Genomic DNA, 16,790 nt, shown 5'->3' on the forward strand with positions numbered 1-16,790 from the left:
TGATGTTGCTGTGTTTACATTCCTGTAACTTAGCGGTTTGGTAAAAGACTCTGACAGAATGAATACTAGGCTTACTAAGAATAAATCCTGTGGTTGATTTCTTTGACCAACGACGGTGCTCCACCATGGCCGCAGTCACATGACTGAAACAAGTAAAGCAATAAAAATCTATGCCATTTTAATCCCAAGCAAGGCCAGGTATCTCTGCTAGTATATATATATATATATATATATATATATATATATCTGTGTGTGTGTGTGTGTGTGTAGTTATGATTAATACAAGTTTTACAAAAACACTAGATAATAAAAGTGCTGTATTTGGCTCTTCAAACACAGTATCATATGTACAATAACTCTTGACCAGAATCTAACATTTGAAAAGGAGTTTCGGAAATAGGCAAATCATTGTTTAATTGGAATTGAGGTGTGTGTGAAACAGTATGCTTATTGACATTCCCCATCAGAAAAAAATATCCCATAGCAAAGACATGAAATAAAAAGTCCATTACTTGACAAAGAAGGGTTAGTGACAGGTAAGCTACATTAGGTTGTAAAATGCTTCAGCAAAATGTATTCATTGAACTCATGATACCATAGAAAAATGGGCTTTAAATGAAAATGAAACTAGCTGCAGGAGTGGCTGTGTAGTTAAGAAGCTTGCTTCTCAACCATGTGGTTTCAGGTTCAGTCCTATCATGCAACTCTTTAGTCAAGTGCCTTTTACTATAGCCCTGGGTAAACTAGAGCCTTGTGAGTTGATTTGGAAAATGGAAGCTGAAAAACCAGTCATGTGTATATGTATATATAACTTTTATCTTTTACTTGTCTCAGTCATTAGACTAGCCATTCTGGAGCACTACCTTGAAAAATTTTAGTTAAATGAATCAACCCTAGTACTTACTATCTTTTATGCCTGGTACTTATTCAATCAGTCTTCTTTGCTGTACTTCTTAGTTAGAGACATAAACATACCAACACCAGTTATTAAGTAATCGTGGGGGATAAATACAAAGACACACATACATATATGAATGGTTTCTTTCAGTTTCCATCTATGAAATTCACCTACCATGAGATTTTGGTTGGCCTACAGCTATAGTAGAAGACACTTGCCCAAGGTGCCTTGGAATCACATGGTTGGGAAGCAAACTTCTTACCACACAGCTATGTGTGTGTCTCCTTGTCTAGACAGTGTGTGTGTATCCAAGATACAAGTGATGTTGTTCATTTCCAGTCTTCCAAGAAAAACATGTGTAACCATGGGAAACATTACCTAGCTTGGAAAGAGGTGAGAGTGGGTGACAGAAAAGGCCTTCAACTGTAAAAAACGAGCCTCAACAAATCCTACCTGACCCATGCTAGCATGGAAAAGTGGCTGTCAAAATGATGATGATGATGTTATTAGTGGTGCTACGTGCCCTCAACACAGTCTTTGGTGGCTAACAATGTTATGTTACAGATATTTCTGCTGAATCTTATGATATCTGTTCACAGTTATGTGGACTGTACCACAGGCAGGTGTTTATATTATTATTATTATTGCAACGATCATATGTGAACCATTGACTTATTTTCTGGTATGCTGGGGTCTTTTCCTACAAACCTGAGCAGCTGTGACCCACTCACTTTTCACTATCTCTGCTTGTGCACCAACACAAGATAGTTGCCTCCACAATATTCAATCTCTTAGGTTGTCAACCTCTGTTTCTCTTTCTATTAATTATGTCTTCCAAACAGGTCTTGCTGATGCCATAAACCATTCACTTAGTATGGCCAAGTAGTTCCAGTACTTTGTTTTTGATGACAGACGTGATTAATGGTAATTTGGTTATTCATCTTTGGTCTTCAATCCTGACATGGTCTGAGAGTTTGGTGTTAGTAGTAAGTCAGATTATACGATTCTGAAAAACTTCCAGTTTCTGTAGTGTAACAGGAGTCCAGTTGACACATTCTAGCCCATTTAAAACTACTGGAAGAACACAGGTGTTGTAGAGTCAATGAGAGATACATAAACTTACTAAATCTCACAAATAATTCAAAGGTCTTTATCAAAACTGATATTGGCACCTCCAGATCTATCAATACCTTAAAAGGAGCGAAGCAAGGAGATATACTTTCGGCTGTACTCTTCTGTATTGTAATTACTGCAACTTTCTAAAACTGAAAATGAATGTCCATCTGGATTCTCAATAAGCAGTCACCTCCTCTCCAATCTCAGCTAACCTGATGATATTTCTGCAATAAATGAATCCTGTCAGGACTTACAGTCTTTTGTTGACTCTCTCGCTAAACATCCTGCAGAAGTCAAACTTCCTATCAATGTATCAAAAACAGAATCTGTGACAACAGATAAATCTAATCTGCATATCAACCTTTCAATATATGGCAAACCAGTAAAGCAAGTTTCTGAGTTCATCTACCTTGGACACAAACTCTTTTCAAAAAACAATGAATTGGACTTGGTTGCACTTACTTCATAACAAACACCATACCACTTAAAATCAAACAGCTGTGACAGAAATTTTAAAAAAGACTATAAAAATGTATATTTTAAGTGAAAAAGAAAAAAAGAACAATTTAAAATTTATTTTCATAAATTTTTATAATACAAGAATGAGTAAGCATGCAACTTTCTTGCTGAAAAAATATGATAGATCGAAAGGAGATGCAACGTTAAATTGATAGTTTTGTAGTTTGACCATCAAAATGCTAAGTGTACTAGATATAGATATAAACACTAGGTCAACAGAAAAAAAAGTTGGGTAGATGGGTGAGAATGAAAAATCTGAAAAATATATTTTAAAATCATTTGGACTTAATTATGCAGTAATGTTCAAATTACAATCATTGGGGAAAATAATTAAGTTTTATTTGTTTAATTACAGAGCTTTATAGGAAAATTTGAAACAGGCAGTAATAATCAGCTTGGAAATCTTAATTAGCAGCAGAGATATTATGACAGTTAATTATATTCAGTAATATATAAATGTATTAAAAATTATTCTTTTGTGAAATATCTGGATAGTATTAAAACATTTTAAAAATAGAAGATTGTATGTAAATTTCCCTTGACTGGGCTCACAGTACACAACAATAACGACAGTTGTAAACAAAAATATCAAGTTGCTATCATATTTTTCAAATATATGAAAAAAGTATTTGGCAAAAATTTGTTGTAGGTATCTATCATTTAAATCTTTTTAAACATCTCAATTTTTTTTTTTTCATCTTCTGAGAAGTATTTGATAGACTTTGAAAAGGATAACAAAGGATTAGTGTCTACTGTACAAACTGGAAGAGTTTTGATTAGAAATAACAATGTGTGTTCTAGAAAACAACACTGGTTAAATATATCATTGTTATAACAGTTGAGCAAACAACTATATTCTCAAGGGGCCTAAAGGCCCCCCCACCCACTTATTATGCACATCATTTCTTTAACCACACGAAGAGTGGTATCAAAACAAACAGAATGGGAGGATGTGAGATAAAAATAAAAGGGCTGACTTTTCAACATCAGACCCTATGTTTTGGTATGTTAATACATAATAATATTTCTGTGGGATCTTTAAAACATATGTTTAAAACCTTATGACAGCAGTCTTGAAGAACCATTTAGTTTCTGATCATTTTAGAAAATTACAAAGTGATCTAAGAAATGTCAGCCATATTCACTTTACTACAGCTTGCTGTGAAATAAAGGATTAAGTTTTGTAAAAGCTATACTCTGGCTAATTTCACTGAAATAAAAAGAAAGCTGTAGATCATTGTTTTCATTTAGTAGAAGTCAGTTCTAGTTGTTCTGTGTTCAAGACTTTAAAAGCTGGGCAATTTAGATAAAAACCTTCTCACTAACAGTGGTTAAGACTAGAAAAACCTACCTATTAAGCATTTCTTTTTAGAAATGCTTAAATTATTTCAGTTTAAAACCGTAAAATGTAGTTTAGTAAACTGCAGTCTTAAAATAAATAAAAATAACAAGGCACATTAAGGTGATGGCTGGAAAATAAAAAATGAAATATTGTATTATAGAAAATATTTTGGGTTTACCAATGTTGTCAAAAATTAATGAAATATGCCAAAGAGAAATTCAATATATATATATATATATATATATATATACACACACACACACACGCATGCACGCGCGCACACACACACACACACAAGCACACTTATTTGTGTGGTGTGCAGATATGTCTGTACCTATATATGTGTGAGTAAGCATAAATAAATTTGCATGTAAAGGTATGTATGTTAAATATTATGGCTTTTAGATAAAAACTGGAACATTCCAAGAAGGTTTTCACTGAAAATGTTTAGTTAGATTATTGTTTCCATTCTTAAATATAATTAAATCTGGTCAGACTACTGTTGCTTGTTTAGCAGTGTTATAAGAGGTCAACCAGATATCAATGACAAAACATTGTTATCACTTGAATGACCATAAAACTCATGAATAATTAATTAAAATTAAAAATATGTAAATCAAACTTCAGGCCATAACACAGTTAGTAAAGGGGATTTCTTTTAATTGTTTTCGTACAGTAAACCAAAATTCTCCTTGGCTTGACCATCCAATCTATGGTACTAACCTGTCAGTTATTGACATTGTGTTATCAATAATAATAATCAATATAAAAAAACAAAAAAAACAAAAAACTAAAAAGGGTCACCATACTATTGTTGAATAGTATATAAACTATCTCAACCAACCAACCAAATTTCTGATTAGCAACCACACCACTTGGATTTATCCACCTCATTCCATCTGGAAACTTCTAACCAACCGACCAACTGACCAGCCAACCAAGAAACCACTGCATATGCATGTGTATGTGGGTGTAATTTTTTTAATCCTATTTAGCTGTTATAATCTTGGTGTTCTAGAAATTTGACATTATATAATCTTTTGATAGGATACACAATAGAGCAAGGAAGAAGTATTGTTTTGGCTGTGTGTAAGTGTGTGAAATGCTCAATATCATAGACTTGTGATAAGAGTGGATGTCAGAGTTATTGAAGAAAAGAAGAAAAAATAATGTTCAGAAAGAGAGAGAGAGGGGGGAGGGAGAGATGAATGAGGGCAAAACAAAGATGGTAAAAGAGCAAATGATAAGATGGGAGTGGTTAAAGAGAACAGAATATGCATTAGAAAAAGGGGAAAAGGAGTTATAAAAGAGGGAGAGAGACAACAAGGATATAAATGGAGGAAAAAGAAAAGAAATAAAGAGGGATAAGTGAAGAAAAAAGTGGGAGACATTCATTTATCAATGTGTGTGAGTGGAAGATGGTGGTGGTGGTGGTGAGAAGACTTGCTGTAACAGGTTGATCATCAGCTTAGTCCAAGGACTGTTTCTGCTCGTGGTGGGGTCAAACAGATAAAGGCATCTATAAGTTCAGCATCTGATGGTCATTTTTATTGCCAAACCTGAAGAACAAAATAACATGTAAAAGAATGGTCATTTGAATAAGAAACAACATTTCTTCAAAAAGCATGTTGAAACAATGATGGACACATTTAAGAAGGAGGGGTCATAAAGAGGTGGTGGGGAGCTATGAAATTAAATAGCTCTAGAAATAAGGGTTGAATGCATTTATCATTGTATCATCATCATCCTCATCACCACTGTCATCTCCATCCCTAATCATCAAGAGAACTTCTGTGTGGTCACTCAACCCAATGGAAATATCAAACAAATTTACCACAAATCACATCCTAAATTTCTCAACAACGTAAGAGAAGGACACAGTAGATTATGTAATCTTAGATATAAACCTTGTCTGAAAAACGACAGAATGGTCATGGATGGAATGCCGTTGATAATAGATTATTTTCCAAGCTGCTATAGTTTAGATTGGTCAGTAGTACAGCAAATAACCATTCTTTTCATACCTGTTGTCTGTGGTGCCTTTAGCATTTGCAGACTTACCCTTATCAATTCAATTTCATGTTTTTCCCTAATATAGTGACACTTCACTTTTAGGAGACAATGTATTTTCCACCTAGATAGGGTCCAAACCGATACGGTTAATTCTCTTGGATTTACAGTGGCAGAATTGTTAGAATATCACACAAAATACCATGTAATATTTGATCCAGCTGTCTACATTCTAAGTTCAAATCCTGCAGAAGTCAACTTTGCCTTTCATTGTTCAGCCTTGTTCCTCTGTTAGAAACAATTCTAATATAACACACACACTACTTACATTTAGCTGACATATTTGGGATTAAATTTGGATGTTATTGTTCATGTAATTTTGTAAGACTGAGATGGAGATAATATAGCAGAAAGATGCCTCTACTACTAACAGCATAAAGTCAAGTAAATAAAATAACACAACGTAATCAGCTGGGAATTTCTTATTTCTACAAGCTTACTGCATTATTTATAAAATGTCATTTAACCCTTTTGTTACCACATTTTGGTTGAAATACATTGCCTTTTTGTCAAATGATTTTGAAAAGGAAAATAAATTTAGGAAAATAACTGTCATTATTAAGCTGGTATTTGGAACAAGAATTAGCATAAAATTTCGATGGAAAATTTTGATTTAGTTTACTTTAAAACAGGAAGTTTGTATCATCGAACCAAGGATGGTTTCAAAAGGGTTAAACATAACATTACCAGACAATCTTCCTGTTGAATTTAGAATGTTTCTTGCATTATTTCCTCTCAACAAGATGTTACTTAGCTTATTATTGCCAATACAAATAAACTTCAGCAATTAAAAACTGAGTTCATTGTTTTTGCTTACCTTCAATTTATTGTTATAAATATATTTTAGCAAGGAAGTTTTATGGTTGCTGAAGCCAATACTTTTATAGTTATTACATTTAAGGAGATTTGGGAGAATATATTTTGTTTCAGTTAAGCAAAATAGGGACAAGCTGGGTAAAGTATTTCATTTAAGTACAACATACTGTCGGTAGCATGTTTGAGCTTAAGACATTGTGATTACAGTCATAATACCACAGTCACTGTATCTTATTTAATAATCTAAACAGCAACAATACAAACCTAATATACTGTACTAGCTCTAAAATCTTCATGCTAATATGTGACAAAAGGAAACTATGTTTCAGGCAACGAATGCCAAAAAGTGTGACACAGCACAACTTTAAAATAGTTTTATATCTTAATATTGAAGTAAAGTGTGACTAATTTTTCATTTAATCTCCAGTGAGAAATAAAGTAAAAAAAAAAAGAAAGAAATTGTGAGCTACAGAGTCAGGGTAATATATTATGAATGGAATGTCTTATATTACAAAAACTGAAGCAATAAATAGTAGAAATACATGTGATATTAGATTAGTTTTATCTCACATTTTAGAAAATAACAAAATTCATGATAGTGGTTGGTTGGTTTTGTGCTTTAAATCATCATTTCAAGTGAATATTGAGAAAGGACAACTTTTGATGACAGTGTGGCAACTGTTATCTTCCTGACTGCTGAATTACATGAGTTGACTAATGACTTATGAAGATGCTCCAGTGTATCTCTCAACAAGATAATTTTAGGTGATTCAGTGTGTCTACCTAGTGGCAGACAGACACACTTTTTGAGAAATTTAGATTCAGTCATTCACTACTCCATCGAACATGAAGATATTTTTCCTCTCTCAAACTCCAGAATCTGAGACTTTGTTGAAGCGATAGCTGGGGGGGAAACCATAGCATTGTTTGTTATCTTACCTTTACAGTGCTATCTACAGCTCCTGAAAATAATCGACCTCTAGACACAGCTAAACAAGCAACACTCCCTTGATGTCTCATTAATGTTTGGGTACATATCATATTGTCCATGCTCCACACCTACAGATTGAAAAAAAATAACATTCTATCAAATAAATTACACAAAATAAAAATAATCAGTTACATATTAATTATCTAATAGAGCCACTGTCATCATTATCATTAACCTCTTGGATTAAAATCATTATATTTTCATGTTAGCATTGCGTCTGCAATTGTTTTACTTGTCTTAATTCCATGAATTAAGTGTTCTTAGACCTAACCAGACTTGCAATTTCCATTGTATTCTTTGAGGCTATCTAAGCAAAGTCTACACTCCATTGTGTTCAGATTATGGTATTTTTCACCCATTTTCCCTCATGATGATTAATTTTTAAGTTTGTTCATCTCGTCCATGTTAGATGAATCAACCAATTCATTTCTCATCCTACAACAATGAAGACTACCATTTTCAACTTTGTCATATTTCTATCACAAAGTTTAGGAAACTTTCTCCCTTTAACATGTATCATTCATTTAGATATGGGTGTAATTACTGAAACGCATATTTCATACAGCAGACAATAGATAATCTCCCCTTCAATGTATTTGTATATTGTTATTTTTTTTTTAAGAAGGGAACTAAAAGAACAATTAGATATTAAAAGATGCAGTATAGGTGACTATCACTGGAATGCAGATGTGCTGCAAATGACAAAGTGCCACAGAATCACAGGGGAAGTAATGATAGATGATGAAATGTGGTATTGCAGGCTGATCTAAATTATAACTGAATGAAACAAATGGATATTTTTCACAACATTGATAAAACATGGCTGGACCACTACCACACCACCCTACATACTGTTTACATTGCATCGTCCCCACCACACCACCTCACTCTACATATCATCACCACCACCCCACCTTCTTCACAATCCCCACGAGAAGGTCATGACACTGTTTCCACCACTCTACCCTACACATTAATGTTAAGTTGTAATATATGTGGTTACATACCCGTAATGAACGATCATAGGATGCACTGAAAACTTTTGTACCAGGGTTAGTGTGTAAGACTGCCAATGCATATACAGTGCCTGAGTGTCCCATAAGAGTAGTGACCTGGTTGTAGGTCCCTAATTCCCATACCTAAAAAAAATAAGATTCTTTATGATTAGTTACATATCAAATTTAAGAGAATATGAGAATATAGTTACAGTAAATTCCCTCCTTTCCAGTACCATGAGCACTGAAGGGTTGTTGGATAACTGAATTTTATGGATATATCTGATCATCAATTTTAAAATTATCACAGTACCTTCAAACCTATTAAAATTTGCTCTCTCTCCATATACATATATTACTATTAATATTCTGAATATAGTATAAATAAAAGAAATAGGAAGAAATAAAAGAATAATTTAAGTAAAGAACAAATTTTATTTATGTAATGAAATACAGGTACAGCAAATGCAGTAAAATAAAATGCTGTACTGAGAAGCAATGATCTACTTTAGAACAGTAGAAACTTTCTTTCTTTTAATGACAATGAATTAACACAAATTCTCTTAACTTGAATTAACTCCACAATTTTCTTTTACTTTTTTTTTCTGGGTGCCGGTTGCTTTGAAAGTTGTACTTATTTGAGAACCAGATAAGCGGGTGTTTACTGTAACTGATTTTTCCTTCATAAAACTTAATTTATAAAATTCTAAATGAGAAAAAGTCAAAACCAATGGCAGCTCAACTAAAATCTATGGTTTGACAATACAATGTTGTAATATTATAATACTGTAGTGAATTAAACATCTCCACACTACCTTAAATTTATGATGTTCATACTTTTCACAATATAAGTGAATTGAAATAATGAAATATTTGATCACAGCTGAATCTTGAAATATTTGAGCTTTAACACCAAATACAATAAACTGTTTATATAGTTTATAAGTGAAGACAGCGCCTTTACTTTTTTCAGTCACATAAACTATGTAGACATTATGATCTCCTGTCACTATCACTAAAGTTTTTCTAAGTTCAAATGCTACCAAGGTTAATTTAACCTGTAATTCTTGTAGAATGAATAAAATAACTTATTTCTGGATGCTTAAATCTATCTTTCTTTTCAAATCAATTCATTTCTAGTGAAATATTTGAGAAACAAGCAAAACTACAACCTACATGAATACAGTTTTCATAGGTACCACATAAAATATGGTGGTCTGTCACTGCAATACTGTACACACTTCCACCAGAAGTTTCAAGCATTCGAATACATTCCAGTGTTTCAAGGTCCCACATCTGCATAATTAAAAAACAAAATTAGTATTATAATTTAAAGTTTAACTATTTGAAAATTTTGGATTTGGTAAAAACTGGTTATCTTTCAGTGAATTATCATCTAATCCGTACCTAAAACATTCTAGAAGCTGTTTCTGCTGAGAAGAATTGTGATAAGAAAACAAAGAGACAGAGTAAGTTTTATTCAACATAGAAGCATTAACAATGAAGGAGTTTACTCAAGAAATGAGTGACAAGTACTCTGAGTAACATCTCAATAATTTGGTTTGCACTTTTAGAACTGCTAGGAAAACATAAAATTGCTTCAAATTTTAGTACAAGGCCAGTATTCTTAGGGGAGTGGGTTAGTATCATAAGCCCCCAGTACTTGACTGTTTATTTTATTGACCTTGAAAGATGAAAAACAAAGTTGACCTTGGCAGGATGGGAACTCAGAATATAAATAGCCAGAAAAAATATTGTAAAGTATTCTCTGACAATTTGGTCAGTTCACTGCTTTCAAGGATATCGCAAAATACCAGCAAACAATATTATCACACAAGTCATGGCCTTATAGCCATCCATTCTCTCTCTTTCTCTTAGATCATGTGCATAACTTTACAGCCCCCTTTCATTGGCTTGAGGAAATGGGGTGGTACCTATATTCATGACAGGAAACAAAAATAGAGCAGGGATGAGAATGTGGTTTTTATAATAATGACTAAATTTTTTTTTACAATAATGAAAATTGTTGTATACAGTGCTTAGGTGCACTACAACTCATAAGAAAAAGTAACCAAAACTGCATGAACAGTACATAGAATAGAACAAGATGTAAAAAAAAAGGGGGTGTGGATACATCAGTTGTACTGTTGGCAGATTTCAAGGAAGCATAGAAGTTTTGAAGGATGCAGTTCCTGACAACCAACCATTGACATAGGTAGTTTATTCCATGCTTCAGTAATTCTGAGTGTGAAAAAATGTTTCTGAAAGTTATGGGAGCTGTGTTATATTTTGATTTTGTAAGCATGTCTATAAGTGTTAGACATATGAAATTCAAAAAAGTGCCCAAGGTTGTTGTTGGAAAGATGGTGGATAATCTTGTGGGTGTCTGACAATGTGTCCATGCTCAGGGAAGCAAGATATTCAGAGTATGGTAGATACCTGACAACAGGTATTTGTTTGGTTGCATGTTTCTGAACAGTTTCCAGGAGATTGATATGCTGAGCAAGATAGGGGTTCCAGACAGGTGATGCAAATTCTAAATGTGGATGTACCATTGTCATATACAGTTTTAAATAGATACCTGGAGAGCAGCTGACAAAGGTCTTACTGAGTGATGCTAAGACACCCTCAGCCTTCTTGACAATTTTAGAGATGTGATTTGTCCAACTCAGATTTCTGTTGACAATAATGCCCAGGTCATGTTCCCTATCAAATTTCTTAAGATTGGTGTTGTTGAGAGAATATGTAAAAGCTGGGGTTTTCCTCCCAAAATGTATGATGGTGCACTTATCCACAGCCAGCTTGAGTTGCCAGTCAGTAATCCATTGCTGCATTGTGTCTAGGTTTGACCGCAAGAAAAATCTACAGCATATAGCAGGGATTGGCGAACCAGGGTAAATTACCTCAAGTGGGGTAAAAATAAAATTCTTGGGGTAATGAGGACTCATTAGACATAAGTAAAATTATATAAAAATGTGTTCTTTGTTATGACAAAAAATTTTCTTCTGGCAACACTGCATCTGTCCAATGTAATATAGACATGATTCATATAAATGGATTTGTAGGCACAGTTACCTCTCCTGATGGTAGCTGCCTAAATAGCTCGCCACTAGGTGGCACAACATGTAACTCTAAGGTTCCGGCACACAATCCTTTCTCTTTGTTATCGCGACAGCAGTGTGTAAGGATGTGACTTCAATAGCTCTTGCATAACGCACACAACAGTTAACAGACATTGAGTAGCTGTGACATAGAATACACAGAAGCTGAACATGGCCTTCACTTGTAAACACCTTCCATGATTATTCAACTTGTATATATTTGTGACATGGAGTAAAAGCATTTAAAAGCTATAGCTTGGTTCTATGAATTCATTGTACAGTGTTTCTTCTTCGAATGACATCTATTCCAGCTTTCTGAACAGAGTCATCATTAGATGGTTTCACCACGTGAGACCATGACCATCTATAGATCCAATAAAATATATTCAATAAATCTTTTGAATTCAAAGAATCTATGATTTTCTTCCTTTCAAATTAAGGGGGTAATGTCAGCATAAATAAATATATTTTGGAGTAATTGGTTAAAAAAGTTCCCCGACCCCTGGCATATGGGATTTGTTCTTTTTATCTCAAGCTTGATGTCATCTGCTTATTTCAACACTGCAAATATTTTTCAAGTTGGTATCTATGTCATTAATATATGCAGCAAACAACAGAAAGAGATTATAAAAAACTATAAAATTACAAATTCTCAAAACCTGAAACAACTAAACCTTCAAGCAAAAGGAATAACAGAACCTTATGAACTTAAAATACCAAGAATTATTCTTAAGGACCACAAACCTAACTTCGATACAAATCCAATTGTAAGACTTATGTCTATCTAAATCTGATCTTGGTAAAATTAGTAAATTTATATTAGATAAATGCTTGTATATACCGAAACTTAGGAACATAATAAAGCTAAATCTTTGGTCTAGTTCATATGAAGTGATTAACTGGTTTACACAAATACAAAATAAAGAAAAAAACTGAATTTTTCCAGATAGATATTTCAAATTACTATGCTTCTATAAACTCAATACTACTTAGGGTGCTGATGCTTGCAAAGAAAAATTTGGAAATAACTAGGGTTGAAACAGATGTTATTTTAGCGGCAAGAAAATCAATCATTAAATTTGAGAATAAATATTGGATTCGAAAATATAGACCGGATATGTTTGACATAACAATGGACTCTATGGATTCAGTGCAGGTCACAGATTTAGTGGGAATTTATATATTATTTTGTCTAAATAAAGAATTCCCTGAAATAGCAGGAAGTTTATAAAGAGATGATGCACTTTTTACAAAAGTAGAATGTTAGAAAAATATAGAAAGAAATTTTTTAAATTTTTTAGAAATATAGGCCTATCTATAATGATAAAAGATTAACATAATTCTGTTAATTTCTTAGATGTTACATTGGATATCAACAAAGGAATTTATAAACCATTTCATAAACCTAATGAAAACATAAAATATATAAACATTGAAAGTAATCATCCCAAATTGGTAACAAACTCACTAACAAAGAACATTTCAACAAGAATAATTAACTTATCAACCAATCAGAATATTTTCAAACTAAATGAAGACTACTACAACTTAGCACTAAGGAAAGTAGGATATAAAGATAAAATAAAGTTTAATAAGTCAAGTAACGAATCTGATTTAAATAATTTTAATAATGTAAATCTAAAATCTAGTACTATAAGTAAAACTACTTATAAGAAAAATAATAATGGAAATTTAAAATCAAATAGAGAAGTTAATAAAATAACAAGAGTAGGCGATTTTAATAGAGAAAATAATCAAATGAACAATTACAAAAATTCAAACAAAAGGAAAAATTATAAATATTTGTGCAAAAATATTGCACAAATTATAGCAACACATAATGTAAAAGTAATATTGAAATTTCAAAAAAGCTATTATAATCAGAGTAGTGTAGTAAATATTCAGAATAATAATGTCAAATGGAATAAAAAAGAACTCAAATAGTAGAGAACGCTAGGAATTTAAAAGTCACTGAAAGGGAATAAACCCAATTTAACATAGTTAATAGCATAGAATCAAATAAAAACTCAGCTCAAAATAGATAATGTTGTTCTATATTTAAGAGATGAGGAATTATGTGCATTATTTACATTCAACGGATATTTGTTCGCATCTTGTTTGTTGTTAACACAACATTTCGGCTGATATACCCTCCAACCTTCTTCATAGGATTTGTTCTTTTTATCTCAAGCTTCATGTCATCTGCATATTTCAACACTGCAAATATTTTTCAAGTTGGTATCTATGTCATTAATATATGCAGCAAACAACAGAAAGAGATTATAAAAAAACTATAAAGGCCTGGAGGGTATATCAGCCAATACGTTGTGTTAACAACAAACAAGATGAGGACAAATATCCATTGAATGTAAATAATGTAAATAATAAAATATATTGTTATCTGAAAGAAAATAGTAATAAAGAACTTGGTGGAAATGAATTTGATTGAATGATCAAAATAAAACTAAATCTGAGAGAAATTATCTTTGCAATTGTTCTAAATGGGAATCCTATTATATGAAAAATAAGTGTAAGACGAAAAATGTAGTGTATAGATGTAAAGTTACATCTGAGGATAATGAATACTTTTACATTGGTGCAACTTCACTAATTTTCAAGAGGAGACTGGCAAATCATTTGAGTTCATTTAGAGATAAAAATAAAAGATTCCAAACAAGTTTTAGTAAATTAATCTGGTCTATTAAAGACAGAAACAAAGACTATACTATCAATTGGGAATTAATTTGTTCTGCAAAACCATACAGATCTGGAACTAAAAAATGAGACCTCTGTTTTGAAGAATTTTACCAAAAGTTTTACATCTAAGAGTAATATAATAAATTCTAGATAGGAACAAGCTTTGAGAAGCATGCACGAGGAAATTCACATTATAAATGAGTAATAAACATTTAAACAACAGAATGTTTTGAGATAATGGACTATAAGTGATTATCCACTCAAAACTTGAAGATAGTTCATATCTAAATTAATGTTCAACTCTACATCATACAATGCAGAGTAGATAAACGAAAAACTTTAAACAGTTAAATCAATGGATATTAAAATAAAGACCCTGAAGAAACTGCACCGGTATTATAGTAGGGTTGCAATTGCAATGGTTACTAATCGATGCAGTTCAAACATGTGTAGGTCTATGTAAAGCTATATATATGCAAAAGAATTAAAGGTAATGCTATGCTACTTCATAATAATCATTATTATTATTATTATTATTATTGATATATAAATATATGTATGTACACATAGACAAAGATGCATGCAGGCAGAAACATTTACAGTCAGTCACATGTAGACAAGCACAGAAAGGCAGCCACAGTCAGAGACAGCTACTTTTACATACACACACACACCTGTTATATACTCACCTTAATTGTCTGATAAGATCCACTGTACAAATGGTTGTTGGTGGCCACCAGGGCACGAACCCAGTGGTTTAAACCTGTTATTTCTTTCTTCAGTTCATGTGTTTGGGCATCCCAGACCTTAACAAAAAACAAGTAGAACAATTCTTTTTTAAGGGTTAACATAAAAAAAGGAGTCAATTGCATGATTTAGTTAATTGCATTCAAAACACATAGTAGGGGGTACTGTCATGTATTGAACTTCTAATCAATATATAACAAATGCTGTACATTTGTTTAAATATTTAAAAATTGCCAGTCACATGGCATGCACGAGTTTTATGTGAACTTGTCCCTTTTTCTCTATATGTTGCAATTAAATTAATCAGGGACAACAGTTGATTCAATCTCTACAGGATTACAGTTGATGTTGTTACCCCTTCTCATGTGTACTGCTGTTGGTTGAGCTTCTGCTATGGTGAGATAGAAATTTGCAGTTTACAACAATTTGATCCTTCTTTCTATACCTGTGCTTATGAAATAAGCAAATTAAAAAACTTGACAGGTACCATGGTGTGGGGTGGGAGTGGCATGTAATACAAGTGGTAGACAGGGAGAGTGGTGGCAGAGTGTGTTAGTGTGTTGGGGATGGGGAGTGACACCACAAGGCAATATCACCTTTATTGTTAGTTCTTTGATTATTTATTGTCATTTAGTATTTATATTTAACATTATAATATGATATAAGGTGGCAAGCAGGCAGAATCGTTAACATGCCAGGCAAAATGTTTAGTAGCATTTCATTTGTCTCTACATTCTGATTTCAAACTCCACCGAGGTCAATGTTGCCTTTCATCTTCTCAGGGTCAATAAAACAAGTGCCAGTTGAACACTGGGGTAAATTTAATCAACTTAGCCCCTCCCGCAAGCCTTGTGCCAAAATTTGAAGCCAATATTATATTTATATTAAAATTTATATACTATTTATTGTCAATTATTCATTGCAAATCTTCATTTAAATAAAAACAATTACTTTTGATTTAGGTAGAAAACCAATATTTTTTATAGTTAGGAGTTAATTGATTACATCAATCCCAGTTCTTGATCGGTACCTTATTTGATCAACCCCAGAAGGGTTTGATTCCTCCAGAGGGATGAAAGGCAAAGTTGACCTTGGTGGATTTGCACTTAGAACATACAGAGCCAGACAAAATGTTGCAAGGCACTTTTCTCATTGCTCTGATGACTCTGCTACTCCATCACTTTAATCATCATCATCATCATCATCATTGTTTAATGTCCGCTTTCCATGCTAGCATGGGTTGGATGATTTGACTGAGGACTGGTGAAACCGGATGGCTACACCAGGCTCCAATCTGATTTGGCAGAGTTTCTACAGCTGGATGCCCTTTCTAATACCAACCACTCTGAGAGTGTAGTGGGTGCTTTTACGTGCCACCTGCACGAAGGCCAGTCAGGCAGTACTGGCAACGATCTTGCTCGAAAGTCCGTTACACATGCCACGGGCACAAGTGCCAGAAAGGTGACGTTGGGCACAGGTGCCATACCGATTTCGCTTT

General features: G+C 33.0%; 1 protein-coding gene across 3 annotated transcripts in view; it reads right to left on the reverse strand.

Annotated features, from left to right (window-relative positions):
* Positions 1–2,549: 2,549 nt before the first annotated feature.
* LOC106872578 (E3 ubiquitin-protein ligase TRAF7) overlaps positions 2,550–16,790 on the reverse strand; it is a 201,076-nt gene continuing 186,835 nt past the window's right edge. For all 3 annotated transcript variants that reach the window (XM_052970187.1, XM_052970186.1, XM_052970189.1), the window contains 5 exons: positions 15,235–15,351; positions 9,924–10,043; positions 8,760–8,891; positions 7,701–7,820; positions 2,550–5,434 (listed from right to left, as the gene is read on the reverse strand). In XM_052970187.1, coding sequence (XP_052826147.1) covers positions 5,423–5,434; positions 7,701–7,820; positions 8,760–8,891; positions 9,924–10,043; positions 15,235–15,351 — 501 coding nt within the window. In that variant the 3' untranslated portion in view covers positions 2,550–5,422. The remainder of the gene's footprint in view (positions 5,435–7,700; positions 7,821–8,759; positions 8,892–9,923; positions 10,044–15,234; positions 15,352–16,790) is intronic.

The sequence above is a fragment of the Octopus bimaculoides genome, chromosome 8 (assembly GCF_001194135.2).
Source record: "Octopus bimaculoides isolate UCB-OBI-ISO-001 chromosome 8, ASM119413v2, whole genome shotgun sequence".
Classification (NCBI taxonomy): domain Eukaryota; kingdom Metazoa; phylum Mollusca; class Cephalopoda; order Octopoda; family Octopodidae; genus Octopus; species Octopus bimaculoides.